Below are 27,973 nucleotides of genomic sequence, written 5' to 3' on the forward strand. Positions count from 1 at the left end.
TACCCTTTTTATGAGAAGTTATATTTCAATGTAAATATTTTTTTTTTTTTTTTTTTTTTCAGATGGCCCCATTGCTCTTTCGATGCGAGCTCCGTACAATAAGTTACATTATTTAATACCGATGTAACGGGGGTCTGCCTGATGCAGGTCAAAGACCCCATATTAGCAGTCCTGCTGCACTGGCAAAATTACTCAGCTACAGCGTAAGGTAACTAAAATGGTAAAGTGATAAAGTCGAACAGATAATGTGACTATCTGACGTGAGACCATCGTCATGTCCGAAGGTTCCTAATGAGCTCACAGACTTTTCGCTGCCTAAACAAACATTTTAACGTCTGCTTTAAAGCCAAAGACTACTACTTTTCTGCAAATAATTATTGTTGGAAATAAATGCTCGATGGTAAGTTTGTTCACCTCTCAAACCTTCTACGTTGCCTTCTACCAACGTTGTCTTCTACATGGTTGACGCCTAACGCCACCTGGTAAGTGTAGAAAACGTTATATGCACGAATGGCGCCTCGGTCGCATAGCTCGGTCGTCGTTAGAAGACCGGAAAGCCATTCTGCATTCCGCCTTTCCCCTCCATCAAATTTCCTTCTGCTACAGCTACAGCTGGCTACAGCCGCCGGCAGCAAGGCAGACACAACGTCTACGGCGAAATGGGTTTTACGCTACCTGTCTGGAAGAGGAAATAGCAGCTGCAGAGACAGGATGTGCTCCCAGAAACGCTGAGAAAGATAATTCTGCCGCTATCGCATCGCAGCGACGCGTGAACGTAAGTTAAAATCATCGTAGATCTCCGTTTCGACAGACATCTGTCAGCGATGTGTGCATACATATACCGGCATAGCCTCATGGAAATCTCCATATTTGACTCGCAATGAACGGGAGTAAGGTCTACCGAACCTTCCTAGCACAGCTGGCTCAAAATGCTAACTCAGACCGGCGTGCGGTTTCTCATAGTTTCAGTTATTTCCCCACACCGGCGCCTTCGGGAACTTGACCCCTATTTTCGACTGGGTTGCGTTCGCTCCAAACACGTTGTCGAACTGTGTAAGGAAACTGGTTGAGCCTGCAGGAAGGGCTCCTACTTTCTCGTTCTTCTCTGATATTCGTATCGAAACGGTAGCAATTTTCCTTCGGCCAAGTGGAGGCCACCAAGTCTTTAATCTCGCGTTCCGCAATTTTGTGTACTGATAGCGTGTCGGATTCTTTTCACGATAATACTGATAAGTTTGTAGGTTTCGAAAAGTCATTGTGTACTACTCTTCGCGCAGGGACCGAGTGTCTGGTTGTTTTCGCGAATGAAACGCTAGATTGCTTGTTTTCGAGTGAATTTTGTTTGGACAGCACTTAAAAGGTTGGTTCCTTTACTGTTTATTTTGTGTGCGAGCTCTCCGGCATTGCTCCACAATTATGTGATTTCACTGAAAGCAACCGCCAATCAAACAAGCTGTTAGTATTTCACAGTATCAAAATACTTTTCTCTCATCGGTCTCGTAAGGTCGTAACAGTGTTAATTGCTCCCTGACAAAACTCCCATTGCTAAGTGTGTAACTAGTGGCAATATATCTATCGGTATTGTATCCCAAACCCGAAACTGAGGGGACGGGGTTACTGCAAATACCTGTTATTGGCAGGTCGCCACCATATGTACCAATACAGCTATTTGTTTATCGTGTAGCTCTTAAACCATTCAATGATGTCGCCAAAGCAATGATGCCCCAAAAATCATTCAATAATATGTCACCACTAAGGCACTGTAGAGAAGCAGTGCGCAAAGACTTAGACAAGCTGGACACCTTCATCTCTCACTTACAGACAATAAATTTGTGCTAGATAAATGTGCGATGATCTCACCTGACGCCCTCCGTAAAATGTTTAAAAATATGTGGAATAACTTATTTTTCTAGAGCTAACTTAAATGTTCATAAAGAATACAAAGCATTTCTCCTCTTTTTTCGTTTTCTTTTTTTCTTTTTCTTTTAAAGGTTGCACAAAAATCGCCCTTGCTATGAAGCAAACGAGTGTTCTGAGGAAGTATGTCTGGAATGCACCGAGTCATTTGCGTTCTGTCTTTCTTTCTTCGCAGGCTCTGCGAAATGGAGTCTCAACCGCCACTCCAGCAAGTCCGTCTTGCCAGATGGTACTTTGGGGGCCTGGCAGGCTCGATGGCTGCCTGTGTGACTCATCCCCTCGATCTCCTAAAGGTCTGCTTCGAACTTTGTTTGTGGATTTCGAATTTGAATCGGAATATGCTTGCGGCCCCCAGAGGCATCTGTAGTCCGTCATTTTTTTTCTTTTATTCAGTGTTTGAATTTGCACATGGGCCGTACAACCTGCGTAGTTTGATTGTAAGTTTAGCTGGGCTTTCAGTGCCGGGGCCCTAGACTCGCCAAAACAGAAAGTTGGTGTTGAATTTTACGGAGTGCACCGATTGGGCACTCGCAACGATGGCGGCGCGGTTTTGTCGCCAAGGTCTAATTGGCACGCTCCGAGAACTTTGGGCTTCAGCTTTCTGTTTGACGAGTCTGGAGCTCGTGGAGTCTCCAACCTCTGGGGGCTATTCCTGGAGCTTCAATTAACCGTGTTTCCAGGGTTGGGCAGTATTTCAAATACAAGTATTTGAAATATGTATTTCAAATACTTTGTGTATTTTGCATTTGTATTTAATTACAAATTGGGTAATGTATTTGACGTGTGTATTTAAATACTAAAACTCGGGTATTCCAAATACAGTTGTAATTAAATACAATTTTGTGGGCGAAAATACATCCCTCAAATTTATTGTCACTGTCCAGAGCAGAAAGAAAAGTATGTTCTGCACCGAATGCAGTCTCTCAATCAAGCACAAGCGTTTAGTGACTTTGTGATCGCGGTGCTAGTCCAGGGCAAGAATAGTGACGAAATCGATGTTCACAGGCAGACTGGTTAAATAAGTGCCTGTGACAACTTGTGATGCTTTCCAGCCTGATTTCCATTCATATTTTTGCCTGGAACATTCTAAATGCGGGGGTCGTCCAGATTTTCGTAAATGGTGCGAGTTGCAACAATAAGAAATTCTCTAGCTAGGGCCGCGCGTCTTGGTCGTATCGGTTCTTTGTTGGTCTATACCAAAATGTAATCGACAAAAAAAGCTGCTTGAAGCTCTGTACTTTTTTCACCTATTACGTCCAAGCTGATTACATTTTTCTGTGATTATATCTCTATTACTTTACTAGAGCCTCGCACACTAACTCACGAGTGTGCGATGCAAAATTAAAATGAGATACCCAGAAACCCTTTGCAGGTGCTCTGAAGTCGCTGACACAAATTTTGAGGAATGTATTTGGAAAAGTATTTGGAGGAGACCAAATACATTTGTTTGTATTTGTATCTTGTAATTAAATGCTTTTTTGGAAATGTAATTAGATTTGTAATTAAATACATTTTTGGCAAAGTATTTTGTATTTGTATTTCAATAGATATTTGCATGTATTTTGCCCATCCCTGCGTGTTTCCAAGTGTAATGTCAATTTTCAAACCCTGGATGAAAGCCTGCGTGTCATCCACTGAAAATATTTCTATATGTTCTATTAATTAAATTTGATACCTTCTTTACCTTTAAGAGATATTGTGTTCCCCACACTCTGGGGAATCGCACATAATACGGCAACACTGCAACAGGATGTTTCTGCTCCCAGTCTACTATGCAATATTTCCAAAGATGTGCACCATCACTTTCCAATGAAAGACATACATTCTGCACATAGTAGGTTGGCATCATATTGGGGACTACCAAAAACCTGCCTAACATGTCTGTAATAAATAAATTTGAAACCAACGAGTAGTTTTAGCAGGACATTTGTTGAGGATCATCGAATCCCTTTAAATATTTTTTATGTCCGAAAGCTTTGGAGCGCAGATTTGATTCCCTATCTGCATTGAGAAGCGTTATGCCATTTAGGAACGCCCAGTTTTGATTTTCTATTGGCCATACCTCCACATTGCTGACCCTGTTTCCCGGAGGTTACATTTTATTTTCAGCCTTGGGCAAAACGTAAAGCCAATATGGCTTCCCTTGACATAGAATCTAATATCTTCATATCTCCTAGGATATTACAGTAGATTTTTGTTTTGTTTCTAGCTTAGTCAGGAAGAGGGTGACTTGCACTTAGAGAATCTTGTTAGTAGGCCAAGCTTTGCTCTTTGACAACTGATGTTACAGATTGCTACCGCAACATTTCTTTACTAAGCTATGGCAACTAGCATTCCGGAGGACATTCAGCGATTCAAATCGTTGAAAGCACCCTATGCAGAAGGTGCTTGCAAAACTGAGATGCTGAGATATGCTTCATTGACTGTTAAACTTATGCATCCCACCTGGAGATGGGTGGTCGCTTTTTAGGGCAGCTCGTTCCACTATGCATGCGTCTTGCATGGCCTGTGATGCATGACTTCTTCAATGAGCCATGCATTTACTGTCTCGGGATCCACCAGAAGAGACACAGTAGCTCCAAGCAGCATGACTTGCATTTTTGCAACCTCCCCTTGGGAACTCATGGCCTTCAAATGTTTTTATTTTGGATTTTTTCTTTGTTCGGTTAATGGATTTTAACTCTTAATTTAGGATAGGGAGCCCATACACAAGATTATGTTACCGCTCTCCCTTTACACTGAGAATGGTGTTAGTACTTTCTAAGAGTCCACTGATATCAAAGCTTGTGCATGAGGACAGGAGATTTTATGTTACATTGCCTCAGATTTGATTGCCCGTACAACATTCTGTGCCGCAGATTTCCCACTGCTGCATTGTTTGTTTAGTGCACTGCCGAGTGCAAAGAAGCAAACTCTTTGACATTATTTGTAGGGCGCTCTAGAGCTACTAGATATGCCACGCATTGAATTTGTGCATTTCATTTCGATTACCATCTAGGTGCCGCCATTTTGGGGCTTCATACAGAGCAGATGGAATTAACAATTGTCACAATTAGAAAATGCGACTTCCCAGGGTTTAGCTACAATGTCAGAAAGCTCGGACAACATTTTTTCGCTCTTTCGCGGACCGGTTTAATATTTCAGGAGGACAGAAAAACATTTTCAGCGATTTCAGATAACTAGCAGTAATCGTTTTGAACACCAAGATTGCCGAACTGCCATTACTCTGAGGCGTAGCTTATTTCGTGGCTCTAGAGCAGATGAGAGTCGGTTTTACAGTGCAGTCTGTTTATCCCGGGCCCCCTAGTCGATGTACGCCAAGACAGATCTGCGGATTCTTCTTGGTGGTAGGCATGCAAGAGATCTGCGGTGTCGTAAGGAGTGGCGTCGGCTGTAGTCGTTTCCGTAACCACTCTTCCTTCCAGGTGCACTTGCAGACGCAGTCTGTTGGACGCGTCACCCTCGTCGGCAGCACGGTGGCCATCGTGAAGAACCAGGGCGTCCTGGCGATGTACAACGGTCTGAGTGCCTCCATTCTGAGACAGGTGGGGGTGCTGTCTTCTCGAAGCTCGTGCTCGAGACTTCAAGGCCTTGAAAGCGAATCTAATGCCTGTCTGTTTTGGTTTGGATGCACATTGTGCCGGCCCGGTTGTGTTCACTGACCTATTGGGGCATTATGTACATTACAATAATTCAAATGTTAGAGAGATTATATTGATGTGTTGGCACTTGTCACAAAAAGTTAGTAAAAATGTTCACAATCGTACCTTACCTCTATGCTTGTCTGCCCGTAATAATAATAATAATAATAATAATAATTTTTATCTTTGGGTACCCAAATGCAACCACGACAGCCTTTTCTTTGGTGCACCAACACAGAGACCCAAGAACGGGAAACAAAAATCAGAAATTGACCCACACAATAAAAAGTAATACTTTAAATGAAAAATTTGAGCAGAGCCAGCTATGTTGCTGTCTAGTTAAGCGAATAGCTGCAGACATAGTTGAAGGAGTCACAGTCGGTCAATTTTCCCGCTAAATTTGGCACGTAAACTGAACTATCACGTGGCCTAGTATGCACGAGCCATGGGACTCTAATCGATTGTGGTGCATTGTAATCAATGATGAGACGTCGTCGTGAGGAGCTGTCGTATAATGACACAAATCTAGAAAGTGGCCAAGTAGGTTTTGCATGGCAAGCGAGCTCCATGCAAAAGGAAAACTGACTTCTTTTTTTTATTTTATCTGCAATATTATCTATATATTTTTTGCCAAAATGTCACGGTCATCTCTCTATGCATTTGCTCTCACTGGCTGTATCAGTCAAAAGCATGAGAGCTGCCTTGACCTTGCATTTTTAATCTGTATGTTCTGTGTTGGTACGTCTTCTAGCCTTTGACTGCACTCCGATTTAGGGTCAAGGGAAGTGGAGTGTTTGAAAGGCATAATGTTTCTAGACAGGCTTTGGTTGCTTCACTTTTCTTGGCGAGCTTTCGACGTGTGGATGGAAGGAAAGTAAACCGGTCACCGGAAGACGCTTAGTATTTTACCAGAACGAAATAAGCGCCGAGTGACACCAGCAACTTTTAACGAGTAACAAAACACAGAGTGCCTGAGGCTCTGCTTCTGAAAGAACCACTGACCTTTCTGCAAGGATCGAAAGTATGCAGGGGTGCTGTTTAGGAAACACCACAATCTAATGTGTTCCAAGGTGCCATGGCTAGCCTTTTTTTCAGTGATCGATGACCTGTTTGCTTGTTGTTATCCTATTAGTACTGTACATTTCTTAAAGTTGGCTACTGCCTTTTCATTTGGGTGTGTGCTCTTCTTATCTTAAGTGCCTTTGAGCTTTGAGGGTATAATTCAATAAATAAATAGAAAAATTGGCAGCTGCCCTCATCTCCACAGTCATATAATGCATGACATGCAGCGTTTAAAGGGATACTTCAACGAAATTTTAAATATTCCCGTCGTGTTCAAAAATAGGTTGAATATGATCCACAATATCCGTAAATGACAATCGCATGTTTGTACTTTGAGCCTGGTGGCTGTATTTTTTGTTATAAACGGCCCACTCTGGCAAGTGCTCAGAGAAGGCCCAGCGGAGACCACGTGACATCCAACGCAATCGTGACGTAGGTTGTCTCAGTACGAGCAAAGCTACGGCGAGGCTGACGTCGAGAGGATGGCCTAGTCGTTCCAGCCACCGAAGCGGCTGCTTTTGTACGAATTTTGAGTGACGGGTTAATCTTCTGTAATCTTGTAGGGGGACAATAGCGACTTCTGCGACTCACAAAAGGCATTCTCGGGAAGAGGGGAGTTCCTCCTTCCCCCCCTTCTCTCGTCGTGGCCGGAGGCGAGACAACCTCCGTCACTAGCTGTCAAGGTTCCTAGACGGGCATTACAAGCGAGGCGTTAGCGACATCCACCAGGTGCTCTTTGCTAATCTTTTAATTCGTTTTAAAATTCCTTTTCGTGACTTGTTTAACAAGATATTAGTATCTTTGATGTGATGCTGCTTCTTTGAACACATATAGACCAAAAAATGAGCGCCAAAATTTTGTTGTAGTATCCCTTTAAGGAGCGAATGTTTAAATTTGATTTGACGACACAAAACGGTCATTTCAGGGACATCAATTTCCATCACGGCGGGTCACGCGGCGGCAATTTTCACGCCAAATCTAGCGGGCAAACCGAGTTGGCGTAAAGGTCACGTGGTGTCGGGTCGCATTACATAGATTTTTCCCGCCACGTTTAGCGGGGAATCCAAATTGATCTGTAGGTCACGTGATGCGAGGTTGCCCACTAAATTTAGAGTGGAGACTAAATTGGTTCATTAGTCACTTGATGTCCCTTTCTCCACTAAATTGATCAGGAAATTCATAGACATAAAAAATTTTGGGACGGGAGGAGGGGTTCGTTGAAAAACATTTCCGCTTAATGAATAAATTATTTTCGCTCGTCTTTGCAGTTGACTTATTCGACGACGCGCTTCGGCATCTACGAAGTCGTTCGCCAGGTCGTGGTAAAGCCAGGCGAAAACCTCAAGTTCTACCAGAAGGTGGGGCTGGCGGCGTTTGCCGGCGCGTCTGGCGGTTTTGTGGGCACCCCCGCCGACATGGTGAACGTCAGGTGCGCCCCCGTCCGTGTCTGAAGACGCTTTGCCGATCTCTTACGCCGGTGTTGCTGGCAGCAACTATGCTGCCTGTGGCTCGTCGCTGAGAAACACTTTGTGGAGTTCGAGAGTGACCGACGCTTGAAACGGGAGCTAGGGCAAAATTTAGACAGTCTCTGGTTTGCCTCGAAGTCGGTTCAACACGTTAATAGACACACCTGAATTAGCTGACCGAAATTACAACTTCCCGAAAACTTGTTTTGAGGTTGACGTCTTAAAACACTATATAGAAGTTTGTTTCGGTTTCGCTCCCCAACTCTTAATGTGCCTCGCAGCGCAAATGTGGCGATAAAATAGTTATATAGGTACTATTCTGACAAGCACTCAAAAAATTATTTGTCGGGAAGAAATATTCTGGCCACTAATCGTGATGTCGCATAGATGCAATCATTCCCTTTATGAGGAAAAAAAAAGGCTTTGGAAGCCACAATTAATTTGAGAGATATGAATCACTTTTCCAGAAACTACCACGTTTAGACAAAAGGCTAGTTCCGGTCAATTACGTAGGCCTTTTAATCAATTACCCAAGCACCGAGGAGCAAGCTTCAAGTGTAGTTACGTACACTGAACCTGCTGATGACTATGCAGTACCCCTCCTAAAGTGAAAACCTGAAACAAGTGGCCTCATTTTGGCTATTCACTTGAGTTTTTCGTACATTTAACGCAAGCACGTGCAACACATATACCTCGGCCTCCTGCATTCTCCTTTGCACTTGTGTAATGGGGCAAAAGGTCCATTGAAACGATGGGGTAGGAGGAGGGAAAAGTAGTTCATACCCGTACAAAACTTTTACAATCTTTCATTCTTCGTGGTTATTCGTTTCAGAATGCAGAATGACATCAAGCTCCCGAAAGAGAGCCGAAGAAAGTGAGTCTGTCTCTTTTGTTATCATCCGTTTATTTTATGGGTTTGTGAACAGCGAAGTTGCCTCGATTATTGTGCATAAAAAACATGTGTTGGGACGTTGATGCCCGCCCAACGATGTCGTTATACGACGATCTATGCGGTTATGAAACTAGTCGATGAAAAACGAAGAACCTAGTAGGTGGTCTGCCTCGTGCAGGAGCTTTCTACCTTTGATAGCACTTGAACCTACGTGCCGCCAAAGCCTAGCATAAGGCAGTGAGCATGTGCTGAAGGCAGATCATGAAGTGGGTTCTGAACCTATTGCCGGCTATAGTTAAAAGTGTATAACTGACGAAGGAAGTAGACTAAATATGTCCTTATCTGCTTCAGACAACGTCAGCAGCGAAACCGTTTGATCCATGCCTAAGATAAAGCGGGACAAATTTTCTGTCATATTTTCAATTTGTGTTTTTTCAATCGACAGCTACAAAAATGCCCTGGACGGGTTGTGGAGGGTGTACCGCCAGGAAGGGCTCACCAAGCTTTTCTCCGGAGGATCCACGGCAACCGCCAGGGCCGTCCTCATGACTGTCGGACAGGTGATTGGGCGTCTTGGAGTCGCTAGAGTTGCGGGACGATCTATGTAGTCACTGTCAGATTGAGAACGGTTGACATATAGTTGTGGCGGGGGTCCACCCAATCTGCCCACTTTGTGTGACTAGCCGATCCAAAGCATCCAGGTATACCTTGAATGATTCTAGTTTGCATTGCAATTACAAGCACGATCGCAAGCTGGGTCATCTCTGGAGAGCTACAAAAGGCAATAGAGAGCTTGCGCACTTGTCTATGAAAGACAGTTCTGACACGAACAAGGTGACTTCACATGTTTCAATCTAATTGCCTCTGAAACATACGATTGACCCTTCCATTTTAGTTAAAAAGCTTAAAAACATCACAAAACCATTTTCATATCTGGCGTACTAATCCTTGAGAAGCTCCCCCTGCATCTGTAAACTATGACACGCATACCCAATTTTTTTATGCAAACTAGTTTTTCCAATAAAACTACAATAAATGGAACTCCAATCTTGTTGTTTTTTTTGTTTTTTACCATCTTCAGTTTTACAAAAGAGTTTATTCTCTTTCTCTCTACCAATACTCAGATATGTTTGAAGTGTTCGCTTGCAGCTTGAGCATGGTACAAACAGATTGCCTGACATTGCCACCTTCCCTAGACGTGCGTTCTTCAGGACGCATTGCACGTGCGTGGCCTCTGTTGACCTTTGCCTTAACGTTTGTGCGCACTTTTCTCTCTTTGCCTCGCAGATCTCATTCTACGAACAGATCAAGCAGACGCTTCTCCTGACGAGGTTCTTCGAAGACAACTTGACGACCCACTTCAGCGCAAGCCTCATGGCTGTGAGTAGAGGCCCCTCTACTTGCACGTTTTGCCGTTGTTCAAAGATGAGCTTTGAGCGAGCGTCTAATTTCGGGCGATGCTTTGGAACATGGGTTCCTGAACTGGATTACTAGGGACCCGGGTGTTCTCCAGAGATTCCTCGAGTGTTCCCCAGGCGTTTATCCTGTTTAAGTAAGAGACCTGTGCCAGCCACGGATGCATAACTGTGGCCCATTAATTTCCTACACACTAAAATCTGGAGCATCCACTTTCTCACTTGGTACTTAAGAAAGCCGATCGCTGTAATTTACGTAGGGAACTCGACGAATGGAGGAGCTGATCACGTGTTAAGACCGAAAAGAAGCAATCTGCGCTGATTAATTCTGGTGAACTATCGTGCTCGGGTACTTTTCGTTAAGCCAAACTTGTCCCGTTTCCAGGCTGGAATTGCAACAACACTGACACAACCTTTGGATGTGATGAAGACCAGGATGATGAATGCCAAGCCCGGGGAATATGCCGTACGTGTCTCAATGCTTGTCTGTCGATTTTGTAAGCCAATCGTAGAGTACGGGGCATGTACCCATGTCGCAGTAAGCGCCCAGCCGCTGCTTTTGAAATGTCTGGAAATTTAGTGTTGGACATTTAAATACCTTACTCTTAAATGGGCCCTGCAATCATATTTAAGCGTCTGCCTTTTTTGCGGTTTCCACGTCTCTTGGGGTTCGGGCAAGCCAGCGGGCACGGAGAGAGTAACTGAATATCAGTGAGTCATATTTTAACTGGACGACGCGGAAACCTCCTCCACCTACGAGGGCGACCCACGTTGCCGAAAGCACGCAAAATGTGACGTTTTTGGTCTTGGGCTTACTACTGGTCAGAGCCGCTAAAAGATTTTTTTTAGTCGAGATACAAAATACAAGTGTCGCGAACCGTTTTAATTATGTATGAAAGTAGCTTTTGTCAGTATTTTAAATCAGAAAAGAAACAAATGCAGTTTATAAAATACGGAAACAAGAAAAGACCCATCGAGAAACCCGCCACCAAGCGGTGGAAAAAACGGCGCATACTAGAAAGGGCTAGTGGGATGACGCTCCGACGAACGGCGGGCATAGAAAGATCCCGGATGTACGCGGCGGTGCTGCGGTCGTATACCGGCTCGAGGATCCGAGTGTTCCGAAGGCTTTCGGCGCGGGCTTGGCTGACGATTTGGCCATTTGGTGATATGGCAGTGCAAAGTGGCTCCCGTTCTGAATTTATCTTTACTCCGTGTTTGCTGTCATTTGTGGCCAATGAAGTGTTATGCCGAATTAGTCTAATCGTGCAGCAAATGCAATGCAAGCCGCCCTGGACGCCCGCTTCATCCAGCCCAGAGCCGTTTATACTGAGAGAGTTTGGCCTTCTTAAGGAGATTTTGGCAGTCTGACAACCACAGCAGCGTAGTCTGACAACCGGGGGATGACTACTTCCGTCCGCCATATTGTGGATCTGACTCATAGGAACTCTACGCGATTTCACAGGAATGAACAAGACAAAGAAGTAACGCCATATTGTGTTATCGCGAAATCCGCTGGTTCTAGCGGCCAACAAGCTCCGCCCATCGGCCAAACTCTCTCAGTATAAACGGCTCTGATCCAGCCTATCCAACACATGCTTTAGTGGCGCCCTCTCGAGCCGTCAACACGGAGTGCGGCAGCCGTGAGCGCTCGTTGAGCTCACTACTCCTCCTCTAGTTTACGGCCACTCAAGCCAGGACCTACGACGTCATGAAGGAGGTTATTTGTTGCTTGTTTTTGTAATTCTAATTTGCCTATAACTTTTAAAATAAAGCGAAATTTGAGAAAAGTTTCTTTAAGTTACTACGTTCAGTGCACTCAGGTTCGGTGCAAATTAAAAACCAGTCAAAAAGTTGTTGCAGGGCACCTTTAAAGGGACCATGAAATGACCTTTTTACTTTTTCCAGATAACTTTTACATTAAAACCGTCAATGTTCACTGAATGCCGAACAGGCATCCGTTTTCGTCTCGGTTTATTAACTTCTACACAAAAAATTATTGAAATATCGACTTTTTCATTCTCTCCAACTGACCGCAAAACAAGCCGTGACATAGGCCGTTTCCGGAACCGGAAGTTCTCTCGGCAGTAGGAGAATGGGAGAGTTAGCGGCAACGAGTTGGGGCGCGCCGGTAGGTTTTACTGCGCTGATGTCACCGACGTATTTCCTGAATCGGCGCCTCTCATCGCTGCATTGCAGCTGAGCGAAATTCAATGAGATATGTTGCGCTACAGCGACAGCATGGGACTAGTCCCATACGCCGGTATGCCTGTTGGGAAGTGCAGCGAGTCTTCCGGTGAAGACTCCAGAAGTCAACCACCCCGTCATTGTTGGCAGAAGGGCCGGCCCGTGTCAGTCGTTTGCAAAGCGACGTAGATGGCGTTTTTCGCGGCCTCGGAGATGCAGGAGCGAGCCGACGTTAAAAAAGATACGTTTGAACTACGAGTGTCAGCAAGAGCCACGTAAATACCTGTTTACACTCGGAGCAAACGCGTGCGCTTGATGGAAGTGCTGTATTCGCGCTGTTTGTAAGCGCTTCGGGACCGTTCTTTTACGATTGCAACTCGATACTGACGCGACACTCGGCAAAGAAAGGTTGGACCGGGGTTGTACGTATACCTCCCACGAACTGTTATAGCTCGACAGTGACGTGCAGTCTGTCAGAATAAAAATGGCATACCAATAACAAAGTGTACATACCGTGTTACGAAGGTAATCCATACGGCGTTTATTTCAGCTCTATATCACACAAAACAAGAAGATACAATCGACGAGAGTCCCTTTTCGACGAGTGTTCGTCAACACTGCCTCGGAAAACAAGGGGAAGAGATTGACCTCACCTCTTAATCTAGAATTGAGGTCAGTGATCAAACTACCGGGTGAAACAAGGAGACGGTAGGCTCTTTAAATCGACCGGAAAATTCGGTTTCTTAACCTATCGCGCTACGACTTTGTGCAGCGTTGCCCACAGATGGTGCATTTTTTTCGTAAAATTTTCAAAGAACGAACTTGCCTGAGGAAAAAGTAAAGAAAGAAAAAGGCTTAGCTCCTATGGAAATGCAGCGACTCCACCGGTCTTTAAACAACACGGTGCCGTTTCACACTGGACACAAGAGATGGCGCAACGAACGCTGCAACGAACGAGCATACGGCGCCGAGAGCAGGCCATTTTAGCAGACAATCTTTTCGACTCAAAAGCGGAGCGCGTTCCGTAGGCGGCGACAGTCGCAGAAACAAAAAAAGACAGGCGCGGTAACAGCAAGGAACTGCAGTTCCTTGTCTGCAAAAAGGCTGACTCTCGGCGTCGTCTGCTCGTTCGTTGGCGGCAGTTGGCGTCGCGACCGCTTGCGCCATCTCTTGTCTCCCGTGCGAAGCGGCGCCGTTTTGTTTGCAGACTGGAGGCATCGCTGCGTTTCCATAGGAGCTAAGCCTTTTTCTTTCTTTACTTTTTCCTCAGGTAAGTTTGCTCTTTGCAAATTTTACAAAAAAAAATGCACCATCTGTGGGCAACGCTGCACAAAGTCGTAGCGCGATAGGTTAAGAAACCGAATTTTCCGGTCGATTTAAAGAGCCTACCGTCTCCTTGTTTCACCTGGTATAATACGGGAAGGGTCCACAAGGGTCGCGCGGGCATATTCCATTTAGCACGCCAGCCGGTCGTAGGCAGACTGTCTTGCGACGAAGCAACGCAGCGCCGAGTCGGATTGCCTGCTAGGCCTATATTCTGAGCAGCTCGCTTCGTCGGAGTCGGCGAATCCAGCGTTCTTGTTTGTCGTGGTCTGTTTTAAGTACTGTTTTCTTGCTGCTTGAAGTCGGCACGCGCGGGAAGAACACGTAGAAAAATAAACGTTCAGTCAGTCAGAGTTTTGAGAGGAAGGAAAACAAAGAAAATAAACGTTCGTCGGTCACCGCCACCCAAGTAACTGTCGGCCCTGCCCTACTGCGCACGCGCAGTAGTTGCTTCGTTTACCACACGATAGATGGCGCTTGGCTCTCAGCATTATCAAATTTGGCAATTTTCGCCACACATCTCTAATTATGCTACAAAATGTGGATCTGAATATTATTTAACAAAACTTTTAGGAAACATTCGCCGGCTATTTATTGTTTACGATCGCGGTGCTGGTGAGGTAGGCTCTTACCCAATAGGCGACCTGGATTTGGCTGACGTGCTCCATTTCCGCGGATGCATCGTAGTGAACAGGCGAAGGAAGGGATGCGCAAAAGAGTCCAGTTTTCTTTTAAAAGTTCTATAGCAAATAATTTTTTTGGCTTCCTATTTTTGTGTTTTTGTGTTTCTTTTCACACCTTTTACGACGTGCGGTGGATGAAACTCGATTTTAAAATCATTTCATGGTCCCTTTAAAGAGATACCGAGTCAAAAATTTGGATTTAGCAGAATAAGGCCGCAGAAGCGTTGAACGGGGCACTACGAACTCCAAAACCTCACTCATACGTTGATATCTCAAATGGATGGCCATACTTTTGGAAAAAAAAAGGGTGCGATCAAGCGAGGTCTTTGACGTCATTTTTCTCCAGGAGAATTTGAGAATGAGGGGAAGCGACCTCGCTTTCTCTTCTTCTCGCTTCGGTTCACCAGTTTGACGGGATGAAGCGAGGAGGAGAGGGAATGGAGAATCGTGACTTGACTTGTCGCATCGGCCTCGTCGGCCGTGTTCAATCCCGCTATTCTTTTCCAAAAATAATGCGATCCTTTAGAGATATCACTGTACGAGTCATGTTTTTTGGGTTTTGCAGCGTCCCGCCTATCCGTCCAGCCTTGTTTTGTGAGCTCGAAATTTCGGTTCAGTACCCGACCTAGAAACGGAAATGGTCCCCCGCGGCAACCGCTTCTCCGAGCACACCGGCGCATAGCGGAGAAGCTTGACACGTGTGTGCTGAAGCAAAATATGCATGCTGGGGCAAAGCGGTGCAGAGCCGTATATTGGGAGAGTTTGGCTAATAGGCGTGGCAACAAAGGCGCTGGAGTGGAGAAAAGGGAAGGAAAGGGGGGAGAGTGCCGAAGGAGCGAGAGAGGAAGGAGGAAGCAAGGAGGAAAGACCGCCATTTTGACGCAACACACTCTCGGCGCAGAACACCGTTGAGGTTATGCGTCGTCTGTGACAGGCAGCCTTCTTTTCTGCCCAAATAAAAGTTTGCGGTCAGACGTCGAGAAAACTTCATTCGTTAGCTGTTTAACCAACCGAGGAATATCACTTATATCATTTTCTTGCCAGAGCCAGCGAAATGAAAGGAAAGAAGCGAAATTCGGATGTCAATCTCGTGCATTCCATTGGACGAATGAATGAAAATGGCGGCCCTCCCCGCAGCCGGGAGTTGACGCGCATGCGCTCACGCCACTCACTCGGCGCCACGGGCCGATTGGCTCACTCGGGAGGGGGGCGTTACGGCAGCGAGATCGTAAACCGTGCACACTCTCGCAATATACAGCTCTGAAGCAGTGAAGCCCACCCCCTCATGCGTCTCTGCTGCATTTTTGCTCTCGGACCTATTGAGCGCCCATCCACCGGTCTTCCAGGATTATCGCCCGATTTTGGGTGGGCGCTTCCAAGGTACTTTACGGTAATTGTTTGAACTGGAGCTACTGTTCCTGTATAGATGATACCTGTCACACTACCTGCAATCACTAGGTATTTAATACACCACTAAAGCATACATACTTTGATGGAAGCGTGGGGTATCCAAGGCACTAATGACCAATGGCTAATGAAGACAGGTATTTTGCCACATAAATCGATTAAACCATTTATAAATTGACTCTAATGGTGTCACTGTTTGTGATACTGAGGAGAAAAGAAACATTTGTATGGTTCATGTTTGACTTTCGTAATTATCTGCTTTGAGTATGGCACATCTGTCTGAGTCTCAGCAGAAGTGGAAATTTTTACAATGTTTTCTAGTGTCCTTATGTTGTGTCTTGTACGAAAATAATTTGCTGAATTTTTCTCTTTTATGTGTAGTTTTTTGTGTTTTTTATGTTTTTCTGAGAGGTGAAACACTATTTTTGGAAGCAATTCCGAAATCAAATTTTTTCCATCTTAAAGGTTATGTTTACCAACTTCAAAATAAAGCGTTTTGTTCTGAGTTTTTTTTTTTTTTTTTTTTTTATTAATCGAGGAATATTGATTTTTGTCCGCCAACTGTAGTTTAGTGCATGAAAATGTGTGATTTTGGGCTAATGTTGATATTCTTTTGCTTTCTGGCCTTCTAGACTGGAGCATCTTGGCTGAGGCTGCAGTGTTTGCATAGTCTCACGCATGCAGATGAAATTCTCTTTGACATAATCACTTTTTTTTGTCTTTTGTGCATTTACAGAGTATATGGCACTGCTTCATAGAAACGAAAAAGCTGGGTCTTGGGGCATTCTTCAAGGTATGTGGTTGGTCGATGATGATAAATGTCATGGTTGGGGGTCACCCTCCTGAAGTTGTTTGTCAATCTCAGTGCTGTGTGGAGAATCCATGTTATATGTAGGAACTATTGGAACAGATTATACACAGGTCTTAAAGTTGTTTTCACTTCATTACGTTTTGTTTGTTTTTTTTAACTCTGGTAGTTTGGTGTGTTTTTGGTTTGAAGCATGTCTAAATAATGTTGAAGTATAATGACATGGCTTTATAAATGTAGTTGCCACACTTTAGAGGGGCACTAAAATGCTTTTGAGTTTGTCTGCTTATGGTGGTAACTCACTCTGTGCGCTAGGCGACCTGAAAACCCCAAAATTACGATCGTGCTTGGCTCAGTTTTTCTTCTGCTAATGGCACTAATGGCCAACCACTAATCTTGTTGCACTCTTTTAATGTGTCTTTGGCGGGAAACAAAGCTATGCACGATCACACTCCTGACTGTTATGGGACGCTTATAATACATACAGTAGAATCTCGATGACACAATTACGGTTCGTCCTAATTTTGGGGCGGCACAAATTTTTTCTAATTTCCGGCTGAAGTCTCTTTAAAGGGGTACTCCAGCGATTTTTTGAGCTACCTCAACTAACTATATTTTCTGACTCCCCGGCCTTTAGCCTTTCCGGTATGCTATTTAGCAGCGCGAAATTCATAATAGGTATTGTGAAATCGGCAAATGAAAATGGTGCAAAAACCAATATTCAAATATTTGCGCACTTTTCAGTGCCGTGACGTCAGTGGCAGGCAGGCTTGCCAGTTGAGCAAGTAGTCTAAATATATAATATGCTAATCATTTGTTCCGTGCTGGAGCGCGGATACGGGAGCGAGCTTCCAAAGCACTCATTTTACACCAAGAAACTGCTTCAAATCCGTTGGGAACAACTTCTGTAGTCCAAAAAGTTAACCCCTGCCTTCCACTGACGTCACTTTGTTGTTGCCAGTAGAGACTTTCAGTTTGAAAAACATGGTGAAGACCAAAACTGTACATTCAATAACTTCGTGAAAAAACAATATTTTGACCCAATATTTGGGATACTATTTTAGCAATGTTTGTTGGTTAGTTTAGCAAAATTTCAAGCAAATCAGAGACAATGAAAAAAACGGTAGAGTAGCCCTTTAAGGGGCACTGCAATCATATTTAAACGTCTACCTTTTTTGCGGTTTCTACGTCTCTTGGGGTTCGGGCAAGCCAGTGGGCATGGAGAGGGTAACTAAATATCAGTGCGTCATATTTTAACCGGACAACGGACAACGCTGAAACCTCCTCCACCTACGAGGGCGACCCGCGGTACCAAAAGCAGGCGATATGTGACGTCTTTGGTCCTGGGCTTTACTACAGGTCAGAGCCGCTAAAAACTTCTCTTTAGTCTAAATACAAAATATAAGTGGCGCAAACTGTTTTAAAATTTTTATGGCAGCACAAAGTGGCTTCCATTCTGAACTGATCTTTACCCCGTGTTTGCTGTCGGTTGTGGCCAGTGAAGTTTCATGCCAAATTAGTATTTAATCGCGCAGCAAATGCAATGAGAGCCGCTCTGGCTGCCCGCTGCATACAGAACATGCTTTAGTGGCGCCCTCTCACGCCGTCGACAGGGAGTATGGCAGCCGTGAGCGCTCGATTAGCTCACTACCCCTTCTCTAGTTTACGGCCACTCTCAAGCAACGAAGGACGTCATAAGGGAGGCTCATTTTTGCTTGTTTTTGTAAGTTTAATTTGCCTATAACTTTCAAAATAAAGGGAATTTTGAGAAAAAAAAGTTTCACTAAGTTACTACGTTCAGTGCACTCAAGTTCGGTGCAAATTAAAAACCAGTAAAAAAGTCCTCGCAGGGCCCCTTTAAGATTAAGGGGCGCGTTCAGTTGCGGCTCCGGGAGTCGAGGAGCTTGCACTAGATGGCAAAAAGCGACTCCTGGTGCGGGTTACTCTGGGGTAGAGGAGTTGCGCTCTCGAACACCGTGTTTTGAGACGGCGGGCGAAGAGTGAAATAAGCGCGGTATGACGTATTTCGGGATTGCTTACGAAGTTCCGGTGCTGAAAGAAGCAAAATGGCGGGAGAACCTCAGTCGGCTGCGGTGTGGGTCTGCGTTTTGCTTCGCTTTTGATAACGAAAGGTTCTCGAGGTAAAACGAATAACAAGTTCGAATTTTGTTTCCAGCCCAAGCTCTTTTCGGAAAATGTCTTGGAGTGTATTTCGTTTGTTAGGGATATTCTAATAAACCACGTAAACGTTCATTCGACACAATGTTTTGATCGCCTTTGGACGGAGACTCTCTTATTATCGACGATAGTCCTGTTCGTGCTGGACAGAGTAAGGCAGGGTATGAACGTGACTTTGGTGCTCGGTTGGACGCTCGCGTAAAACGTGATCCCGATTAATGTTTTGTTTGCGTAGCTAAATCGGGATGCATATGAGCACGAGACAGTGGCAGAAGCTCAATTCGGCACACAAAACGTTAACCGTCGAGCGTGGCAAACTTTCCGTCTCTATACGAATAACTTTTACGGGAACTTCGTAAAGAAGTGCAGAGAAAACGTATCGCCGTCTAAAAGTATCGTAACTGGCGGCACAGGTTTTTCCCGAGCTTCATATTTTGTGTGTGTTGCTACGTTTTTGTGGGTTTTTACAACAGTAGCAGGCCTTTGCACCGCCCTGTGAAGGGATCGATCGCTTCAAACAGCAGCACTAATGTCCACCGTCGCTCGCTTTTTCTCCAACGACCTGTTCGAAACTTCTTTAATACCGGCATCAAATAAATGGATCGTGCTCAACGTCGTCTGCTTCCATTTTATTCGGAGACCGTCTGCCACAGGGAAGGAAGCGGAAACTGCATAGGAGCAGCTGAAGAGCCGCGCTTTTTTTGCCGCTCAGTATGCGCTTGGAAAACTTTTACTTGAGTTACTGCGTTTGGAGCTGAGGAAGCCGCTACTGAACATGCTTCTTGCGTTACGTTTCAAGATAGTCCGAATGCTTTCTCGGGCCACGGTGGCATCACTCGGCTGCTGCAACAGTAGCGGCCATTTTTGCGTCATTTTTGTTTTACGTTCTTTCTACATATTTGCCGTGCAATCAAAAACCGTGCCTGCTTTCCGAAATTCGAAAACATACCAGCGTCCAGCATTCCTTCACTATACCGTATTTGCTCGCATAATGAACGCACTCTCATAATTAACGCACCCCCTAAAACGGGCACCAATATTTGGACTTTTCTTTTCCCTCGCGTAATGAACACACCTACAATTTTTGGCTCCGCAAGTCTCGAATTGCATCCAATTTAGCTAGCCACCAAGCCAATTTTTTTTTGCTGCCAAGCGGTCGGGCCAAGTCGAGCCAAGCCAAGCCGCTCTTGTAATTGCTGCAATTGCGTAGTTAAGGAAGTGATCAACCGTGAAACCGAGCGTTGTGCACACTTGACGAAGGTTGGGTCAAGAAATTGCCCAGCCCCGAACATTCTTCGCCTATTGGATGCATTGATGTCAACAAACACGCCGTCGTCTGTGGTCAGTTTTCGGACCGTGAGTGAAAGTGATTAGGCCTAAGAACGGTCGCGTTGCTCTCTTTGCTGAGTGAGCTTCGTAGGGCGCTTTTTCTTTGGCAAAAGGCACGCCGAAAGCGCCCTGAAAAGGTTCGCAATTTATAAAGCATGGTTACTGTGGCATGCCCCCGACCAGTTGTGGGTGCGCCTCCATCAGTGGAGATGTGCCCAGTACCTTGCCGTGTCATATTGGCACCTAATATGACATTCGCACAAAAAGTGTAAATGGAAAACTTTTATGTGTGTGAATTTTTTGGGAAAAGAATTGTGTTCATTATGCGAGTAATTACGGTATACTATGTTGTCGGTGATTTGAATTCGACTTGCTGGAGTAACTCGCATTCACCTACTCCAGGGTTGCTGCTTTATTTTTTGTTATCAGATAATAGACGTTAGGTTAGCCATGTTTGAAATGTTGTCTTATCTATTTTCTGTCCCTTCTATATTTTTGTTTCCTTTCTACTCCAGTCTCAGGTTAATTCAACATGGTTAATATTCATGAGCTGGCCTGCACCCTTACTATATTTTGTATATTAAACGGGTTTTAGTAACTCGATCACTCGAGTGAACACGAGAAATGACGTTCGGAATCAGCGCTGATCTTGTGATCGTCAACGAGCAAGCATCCGCAGAACTGGCAGAACTCTTTTTGTTTGCACACGCACATCAGTAGAACTTTGTGAGATTTTCATCAACCAACTTTTGGAAGGACATCTCTCATCTGCCCAGCTTGAGTTTCCACTCGTTTCAACATGTCTCGCAAGAGAAAAGCGCCGTCCTTCAAAGAGAAGCTGGAAGTTCTGAGGAAAGTGGACGAGAACCCTAAAAGAAAAAGCACGGACTTGGCGAAGGAGCTAGGCCTGGCACCATCGATGGTGACAGCAACGTAACTAACAACAAGCAACCGCCGACGACTGCTGAAACACTGAATGCCCTCGACGTGCTGCGGCGCATAGCGAGCCCGGTCAACGTCAGCGACGACACATGCACACGTTTTTACGTGTTCCAAAGGCGTCTCCCGGGTGACGTCGAAAAAAAAAAAGGACTTGGATGAACATTACTGGTTTCTTTGGCGGGGAGTGTAACCAATAAATTGCAAGTTGCCCTGCCCCCCCCCCCCCCCCCCCCCTTTGCTTTCAAGTACTTTTTTAGCTTGTTTTTTTTTCCTATGAATTTCGGATGACATGAATATTTTCCGCAATCCCTCGAGATTCGTATCATCGAGATTCTGCCGTATAGATTGGGGTTATTGCCATCGAAAGACAAACTCAAAAACCTCTTGTGTGCATTTCAGTATGTTTGGTCGAGCGCATGCTCAGCGACCTAAAACAAGTTTAACGCTTCACACGGTCGTGCTCCTTCTTTCCCAGGGCTTTGTTCCAGCTTTTGTGAGGCTGGGTCCCCACACCGTGCTCACTTGGATCTTCCTCGAACAGATGAGGCTCAATTTTGGCTCCATCAAGGACGTCAAGCCCAAAGCACCGTGATCTTCCAGTCAGAAGGCAAGACATGGGATCTCTTGCATTTCAGGCTCCACGCTACTCTGGCTTCTCAGCTTACTACCGACAGTTGCGTATGAGAACACCAACCTGTGTAGCTCAGGCGTGCTTGGGGTGTAGTCCCTTATGAAGGATTTTTCACAAGGAGCAACACCTGCCTCGGGGTGTATGTTCCATTCTTATGACGCACAAACAGTGCTCAGCAAGTCTTCCGTCAAGTTTATCCCTAAACTCTCGATTATGTCTGTAGAAACATTGGGTCTCGCACGAGTCAGGGAACTTTGAATGGAGTCGAGCCCATTCATAGCGAAACCAGGTACAGCAGGTTTCGCTATATCCTACATTCAAATATTTGTAACAAAAATGTACATAAAACATGGGTGTATAACGAGACAACTGGTCAGCTATATCCAACTTTGTTGGAATATGCGGCCCTCTAAACCATGAGAGCGCATGCATTGTTTTCAGAAAGAGAATGAAAAACCTGCGCAGTGCAAACTGAAACCAAAGTGAGCGAACACGGAGAAGAAAAAGACAGAGGAAGGTCCGCAAAAAAAACAATGCCAAAACGCACGGTTTGGAGCATTCCCCCGTATCATCTCGGTGCAGGCTTCCCAACATTCTGTTCTTATGCAAAGTTTATGAACAATGCCTATGTTGGCCTATTGAACTTCATGGTTTAATGCTGCCCTCTTACTTTTATAATAGTTCAGTGGCATACCATCTTGTTTTTGAGTGGGAGGGCAAACCAGACCTCCCCCTCCCGCCGCCCCCCCCCCCCCCCCCGAGTCGGGGGGCAGTGCCCTTGGGTATCCCTTGGGCACTGCCGGCCAGTGTTTGCCCTGCCCAGTGTTGGCTGTTTCAGGGGGGGGGGGGGGGGGGGGCAAAACACATGCCTTGCCCCCCCACTCTGAGAACTGGGGGGGCAAGCACCCCCCTTGCCCCCCGGTTGGTATGCCCATGTAGTAGTCATCTTATTTTAATGATTGAGCCACAATTTGACTGTCGCTATGCTGCATTCTCTTGTGAGTATGTGAAGGCTCGTAGGATCTAGCAAGATGATGAACAGACATGTGCATCAATACACAGTACCCATCCCGAATTCGCAGTTTGGTTTTGGTCAGTGTTGAGAGTTACTTAAAGTATTATTTTTGAGTAGATCATACTTACTACTTCGAGTAAGTTTAGAAAACTTGTACTTTACTTGAAGTGCATCCTCTGAATGTGTACTTGTACTTAAAGTATGGTACTTTGCAAGGAAGATACAACTCCTGACTTCAAAATACATTCCCCAAATTTGAAAAAAAAGGCATATCATTATTTGAACACGCGCTATCATCTTTCAGTACATTATCTGGTCATTTCTCCGAGAGGCAACGGCAGCTATAAGACCGATACAAATAAGTGCCTTATAAGTTGATTGTGTTAAATAGTTTGTCAGCGAGAGTAAAACAACTACTTTGTGACAACTTTACTTTATCCAATATTTGCCACCATTTTAGGAAATAACTAATGCACCCTCATTACCCCTAAAACAATGTAGGTATACCAGTTTGGAAAAAAAGAAAACTGTATAAGGAAATGAAATGGCATTATGAAAGATTGTGTTAAAAGGTTTACTTTAAAACTACATTGTATTTATAGTACCTTACTTCAAGTACATTGTGCCCAGTGTACTTACTACTTTACTTGAAGTACATAGCCTCTTATTTACTTTACTTGAGGTACTTTTTAGATGTACTTTACACAACACTGGTTCTGGCAATATGGCCACCTGCCATAAAAAAGCTCTTGGACAGAGGTTCAGATCTGCATTTTGACCTCGCTATTGCTTTGCCCTGACACTTCAATGCAACGTATATCAAGCAAGGCGCTTCTCCCGATGGGTCACGTGCACGCTGCCTCTTTCCTGCAGTAGCCCCGTGCACAAAGGGAAGAGCGCTTCTAACTGCCGTACGTGTTTGTGGGGCCGCTTTCCCACATAGTGGTCGTATGTGAATCCAGATAGTGCCCCTCAGAAGCTTCCTAGCACACGCGGGGTCGTTTTCCTGCACCGCACCCGTGCACTTGGGAGAATACCCTCGTTTCGATGCATGCGGACGTTGTGATTGCATGCTTCCGGCTGTAAGTAATTTATAAATAAGGCCAGAACCATCACACGAGGAGGCTTGGTTTGTTTGCTTCCAAGTCTTCAAGAAAATGTTACTAGAATCAATGTTTAAAAGTGTACAAGCAGTAGTATCCTTATGTGAGCATTTCAACGCTAGCTCGCTGAAGTTGAAATTCCGTCGGCCTTTTGAGCTCGCTGAACGATGTAAAAGAATGCGTTTGAGGAGCGTGTACTCTGAACAGTATAGGTCCAGAAATATACTTCAGCTGCTTTGCTGAAAACAAGATGTGCCACGAAATCATGAGCATTTTTTATTACAGGACACCATTGATGCAATAACAAAAGTAGGGTCAGAACGTAGCATTCAGTTGCTCAATACCCAGTTTAAATGGGGCTGCAGTGCACTTGTTGATTTGAAATGATACTTGCAGACACGCGAAAATCGGTTGTAATGATGTCAGAAGTACAATGTTTTCTTGGCTACAGTCCAAGGGCTATATTACATCTCTAAAAGCTGAAATTTTATGCGGTGCAGACTATCTACGGGTGAGGACTATACGAGGATTTGTTTTTATAGATTGTTCCTTATGGACTAGACGTGATGGGCTTTGAAACGGAAAGGTATGCTAATGATGACTTATGTCTGATATGAGCTTTCGTTGTGAGCTAGTGAAGCAGCCACTTGCCAAGGTGTGCTGTGTACGAGAACCTTTTTATGTTCGGACTAGAGTTGCTGGATCCTCGGAAAGCAGTTCCATCGCCTTTCCTGCCTGCTAGCAGGATACAAGCAGATTAGTAACATGTTGACAACCCAAGTCTTTGTAAAGCAGCCTGTCGCCGCGAATTTTAATTGGCTTTCTAAAAATGGAGAGATCGGGGAGAACCGGCTTATTCCATGGACCAAAATGGCGACCGTACGGGAAAGCTTGGCACTACTTTTCCGCAATTTAGTGGCCTTAGTATGCACCAGGCATCAAGTGCAAACTATATAAAAAAAACCTTGTTTAAACTGAAATTCGCCCCGACGGACTATATCCAGGAAAATATGGTACTTTTTCCAGTGGTGCTATTGCTGCGCCATTTGCACCAAACTGTGCCAAAAGGCCTGCCCCGCTACATCCTGCTACATTTAGCCCAAATGTGAGGAACTTGCGTCAACATTCATACTGAAAATACTATAATGGCTCAGGCCCCGATGCACATCCAGGTCGTTATGGCTGACTTGCACGAATTTTCACAGCTTTTGATTTTAGCCACAAATAATGTTTTATCCTATGTGACCTCTCCGTCAGTGTCAAACACTGACAGTACTCGGAACGTTCGCAATATCTCTTATGTTCGTAGTCTGCTGTAGCGTGTAACTTATCTTTGTTGACCATGCTTCTCACCACGCTCCTGTGTACTGTAATGAAGCGGCAATCGCAAAGTAAGCATAGCCATTTGGTTTATCTTGGTTTGCTGGAATGCATCCGACTGCTAAAGGGAAAAAAGCATTCTCCCAGAGCAGAACGTTAAACACACAAACGTCGGACATATTAATTTAAAAAAGGAACTTTGTGAGTGTAGAAGTAACAGCTATTAGTTGCAGTAAAAATTTCCGAATTAAACTGCGGCTATTATTTATGATAAGCTGCGGTATTCTGGCGAAACCTAATTTAAATTCGGGACTTACCGATGGTACTCGCAATACAATTTATACAAACAGCTCTATATGTTTATTTTATTTGAACTCCGTTGTTTAGTTGTCACCTTCATGTTTTGTCCGTTTGAGATACAGTCGATAGAACAAAAATATAACTAAATTAGGTGAAGCAGTAGAAGGAAGCTTGGGACTAACTTTACCGACTTTGACTGGATTGCTTTAAGAAGGCATACTTATCGTTCACATGCCGATCTCTGTTATTATGAGGGTCTACATACAGAATGTCATTCATTTCCATAATTTAATAAAAAAAAAGTTTTTTTTTTAATTTGAGTTAAGAATTTTTGTTTTATTAGGACCTTTAGAACTTGAGTGAAACCTCAATTTGTGTGCTCAAGATTATTCTAACATTATTTTAGTGGATTATACTATTCAGTTTACATTTTGTTTCGTACCTAAAACGACCATTCACAGCATTCCATACTGTCCTTCATCGATCAGCCTCTTGTTGCCATGCCTAGAGCTCCTATGTGCAACTAAAGAGCTAGTGCTGTATTTGAGGAAATCAAACCTGCAGTTGCACAGAAGTGTGAAGGCAAAGCATGCACATTTTTTTTAGTTGGATAGGCCAATGCACGAATCTTAACACGTAATATTTGCAATGGTGCAAATGAAAATGAAGTGTGTGCTTGTGCTTCAAAAGTACTTTCTCCTGCTTCGTAATGGACATTTGGCTGCTTCAAGAGGTGCTACAAAATGACTTTGGTCAGTTGCGTCACTGTCCTTCATTTGTCTTTTTAATCCATGCAACGCGTATTAAGCGTCTTCCTTTTTTTTCTTTTAGAAAGCATCTGCCAATATTTCCGTTGGCGCCATCTGCCAGGCCGCAGGCTAAGGAGCGATGAACAAGTGAATTGCCACATTCCATTAGGAATAGTGCCTACAACTTGGGATTTCTTCGAGTCGCTGTCTGAATGTTGTAAACAGTTTTAAGTGTGGCTTGTACCAGTATGTCGTTGTGAGCGTCATTTCACTTCACTGACTCTCGATTGGTGCATCAAAGTTGCTCTGCAATGTCACGCATACATTCTGCATAACCCGGTGATTTAGAAACGGTCGTGGTGAGGACAAGGTACAAAAAGGAGTGTAGCGCTTTAGCCGTGTAGCAAAGATTGTGCTCCGTATTGTGATTGAACGACATATTGATTTTTTTGTATTTTTTGGGTATAGGCAAGGTTGATTGCTGGATATATTCAGATTACGTTATTCTTTTAGGTAGGGTGGTTGCCATCGATGGGTCTCATTGAGTTGAGGTTTCTGGAGAGAATAATTTTGTAGCAGCGTTTAGAGTGTGTCAGTTTGAACTGGCATTACCATGAGGTGCCGAATTATTTTTTGCTAGACCTGCTGGAGTATTTATGCCATTACAAAGACTATAATTTCAGTGTGTGGTACAAAGGTTCTAGGCATTTGAGGTGCATGTAGTAGTGATATAATGTTTATTGGGTAAGTTAATTAAGGTAATTGAGTCTTCACTTTTATCTCAGGAATTCCTATTACAGTTACGGCTCATGATGCTTCATTCAGCTTATTTCCAGGTTATACGTATGTGCATACTTGTCGGATTACTAAATGGCCCAGACATTCTACACGCCTTTAACGTGATCTGAAAAAGGTTTGTGCATGATGTTTTTAATAAAGTTCCTGAAACAATGGATACTTTAGTATTGCTGGCCATGAGTCACGGCCGTCCATTTGTTTCCCCAACAGTATTTTTTTTGCGTTATCCTAACTTGCCATTTTTGTCAGGATTGATATTGTCTGCTGTTGCTTGGCTCATGTAGACCAGGTATTGGTGTCAATGTTTACCACCCCCATATAGATGTTTACAAGTATGGCTTTTGGGTGCGGCAGTCTTCCTGGTGGCATATGTAGATCATCTGATGGTGAAGTCTTGCTGAGGCATACCCACAGTTGCTAGACTAGCACCCAAACAAAGCATTTCTCACAATAACCACAAACCAGCCTAGCTTTTGAAGAATGGTCGCTTGCAAACATTTGTAGAATGTTGTCGAGGAAGGTCGGCGGTGGTGGCGAGTTGCCTTTCTAGTCGAGTGGCAAGAGCTGCTAGGTTTAAAGGGTGCCGTCTGTTGAGCCGAAAGATTGTTGCAGGAGAATCTTGATGTCTGCCTATGGTTTTAGTAGGTATGACTAGAGACACTGTTTTATTCAATGTTAAGGTGTTGTAGGACTTGGAAACAGGACTGTATCTTTATTTTTGTACAGTGAAATTTATGCAATAAATATCTCTGGAGGGACTGTGGTCTCCAATGGACTTGGTTCATGTGGGCATGGCAGGAGGCAACA

The 27,973-nt window shown here is 44.4% G+C and overlaps 1 protein-coding gene across 2 annotated transcripts; it reads left to right on the top strand.

Moving 5' to 3' along the window:
• Window positions 1–67: 67 nt before the first annotated feature.
• LOC115326526 (mitochondrial dicarboxylate carrier) lies at window positions 68–27,925 on the top strand. Of its 2 annotated transcripts, none has more exons than XM_029987438.4 (11): window positions 68–775; window positions 2,093–2,210; window positions 5,343–5,462; window positions 7,889–8,049; window positions 8,919–8,960; window positions 9,424–9,538; window positions 10,266–10,358; window positions 10,779–10,859; window positions 16,730–16,786; window positions 21,726–21,857; window positions 26,451–27,925. In XM_029987438.4, exons 2-10 carry the CDS (start codon window positions 2,103–2,105, stop codon window positions 21,840–21,842), a joined length of 894 nt encoding a protein of 297 aa, XP_029843298.2. In that variant the 5' UTR covers window positions 68–775; window positions 2,093–2,102; the 3' UTR covers window positions 21,843–21,857; window positions 26,451–27,925. The 2 variants fall into 2 exon arrangements, with proteins under 2 accessions (XP_029843298.2, XP_029843299.2); XM_029987439.4 differs by lacking the exon at window positions 68–775 and adding an exon at window positions 1,268–1,360.
• The last annotated feature ends 48 nt before the right edge of the window (window positions 27,926–27,973 follow it).

This window comes from Ixodes scapularis, unplaced genomic scaffold, assembly GCF_016920785.2.
Source record: "Ixodes scapularis isolate PalLabHiFi unplaced genomic scaffold, ASM1692078v2 PGA_scaffold6__148_contigs__length_123643588, whole genome shotgun sequence".
In the NCBI taxonomy this organism is placed as follows: Eukaryota; Metazoa; Arthropoda; class Arachnida; order Ixodida; family Ixodidae; genus Ixodes; species Ixodes scapularis.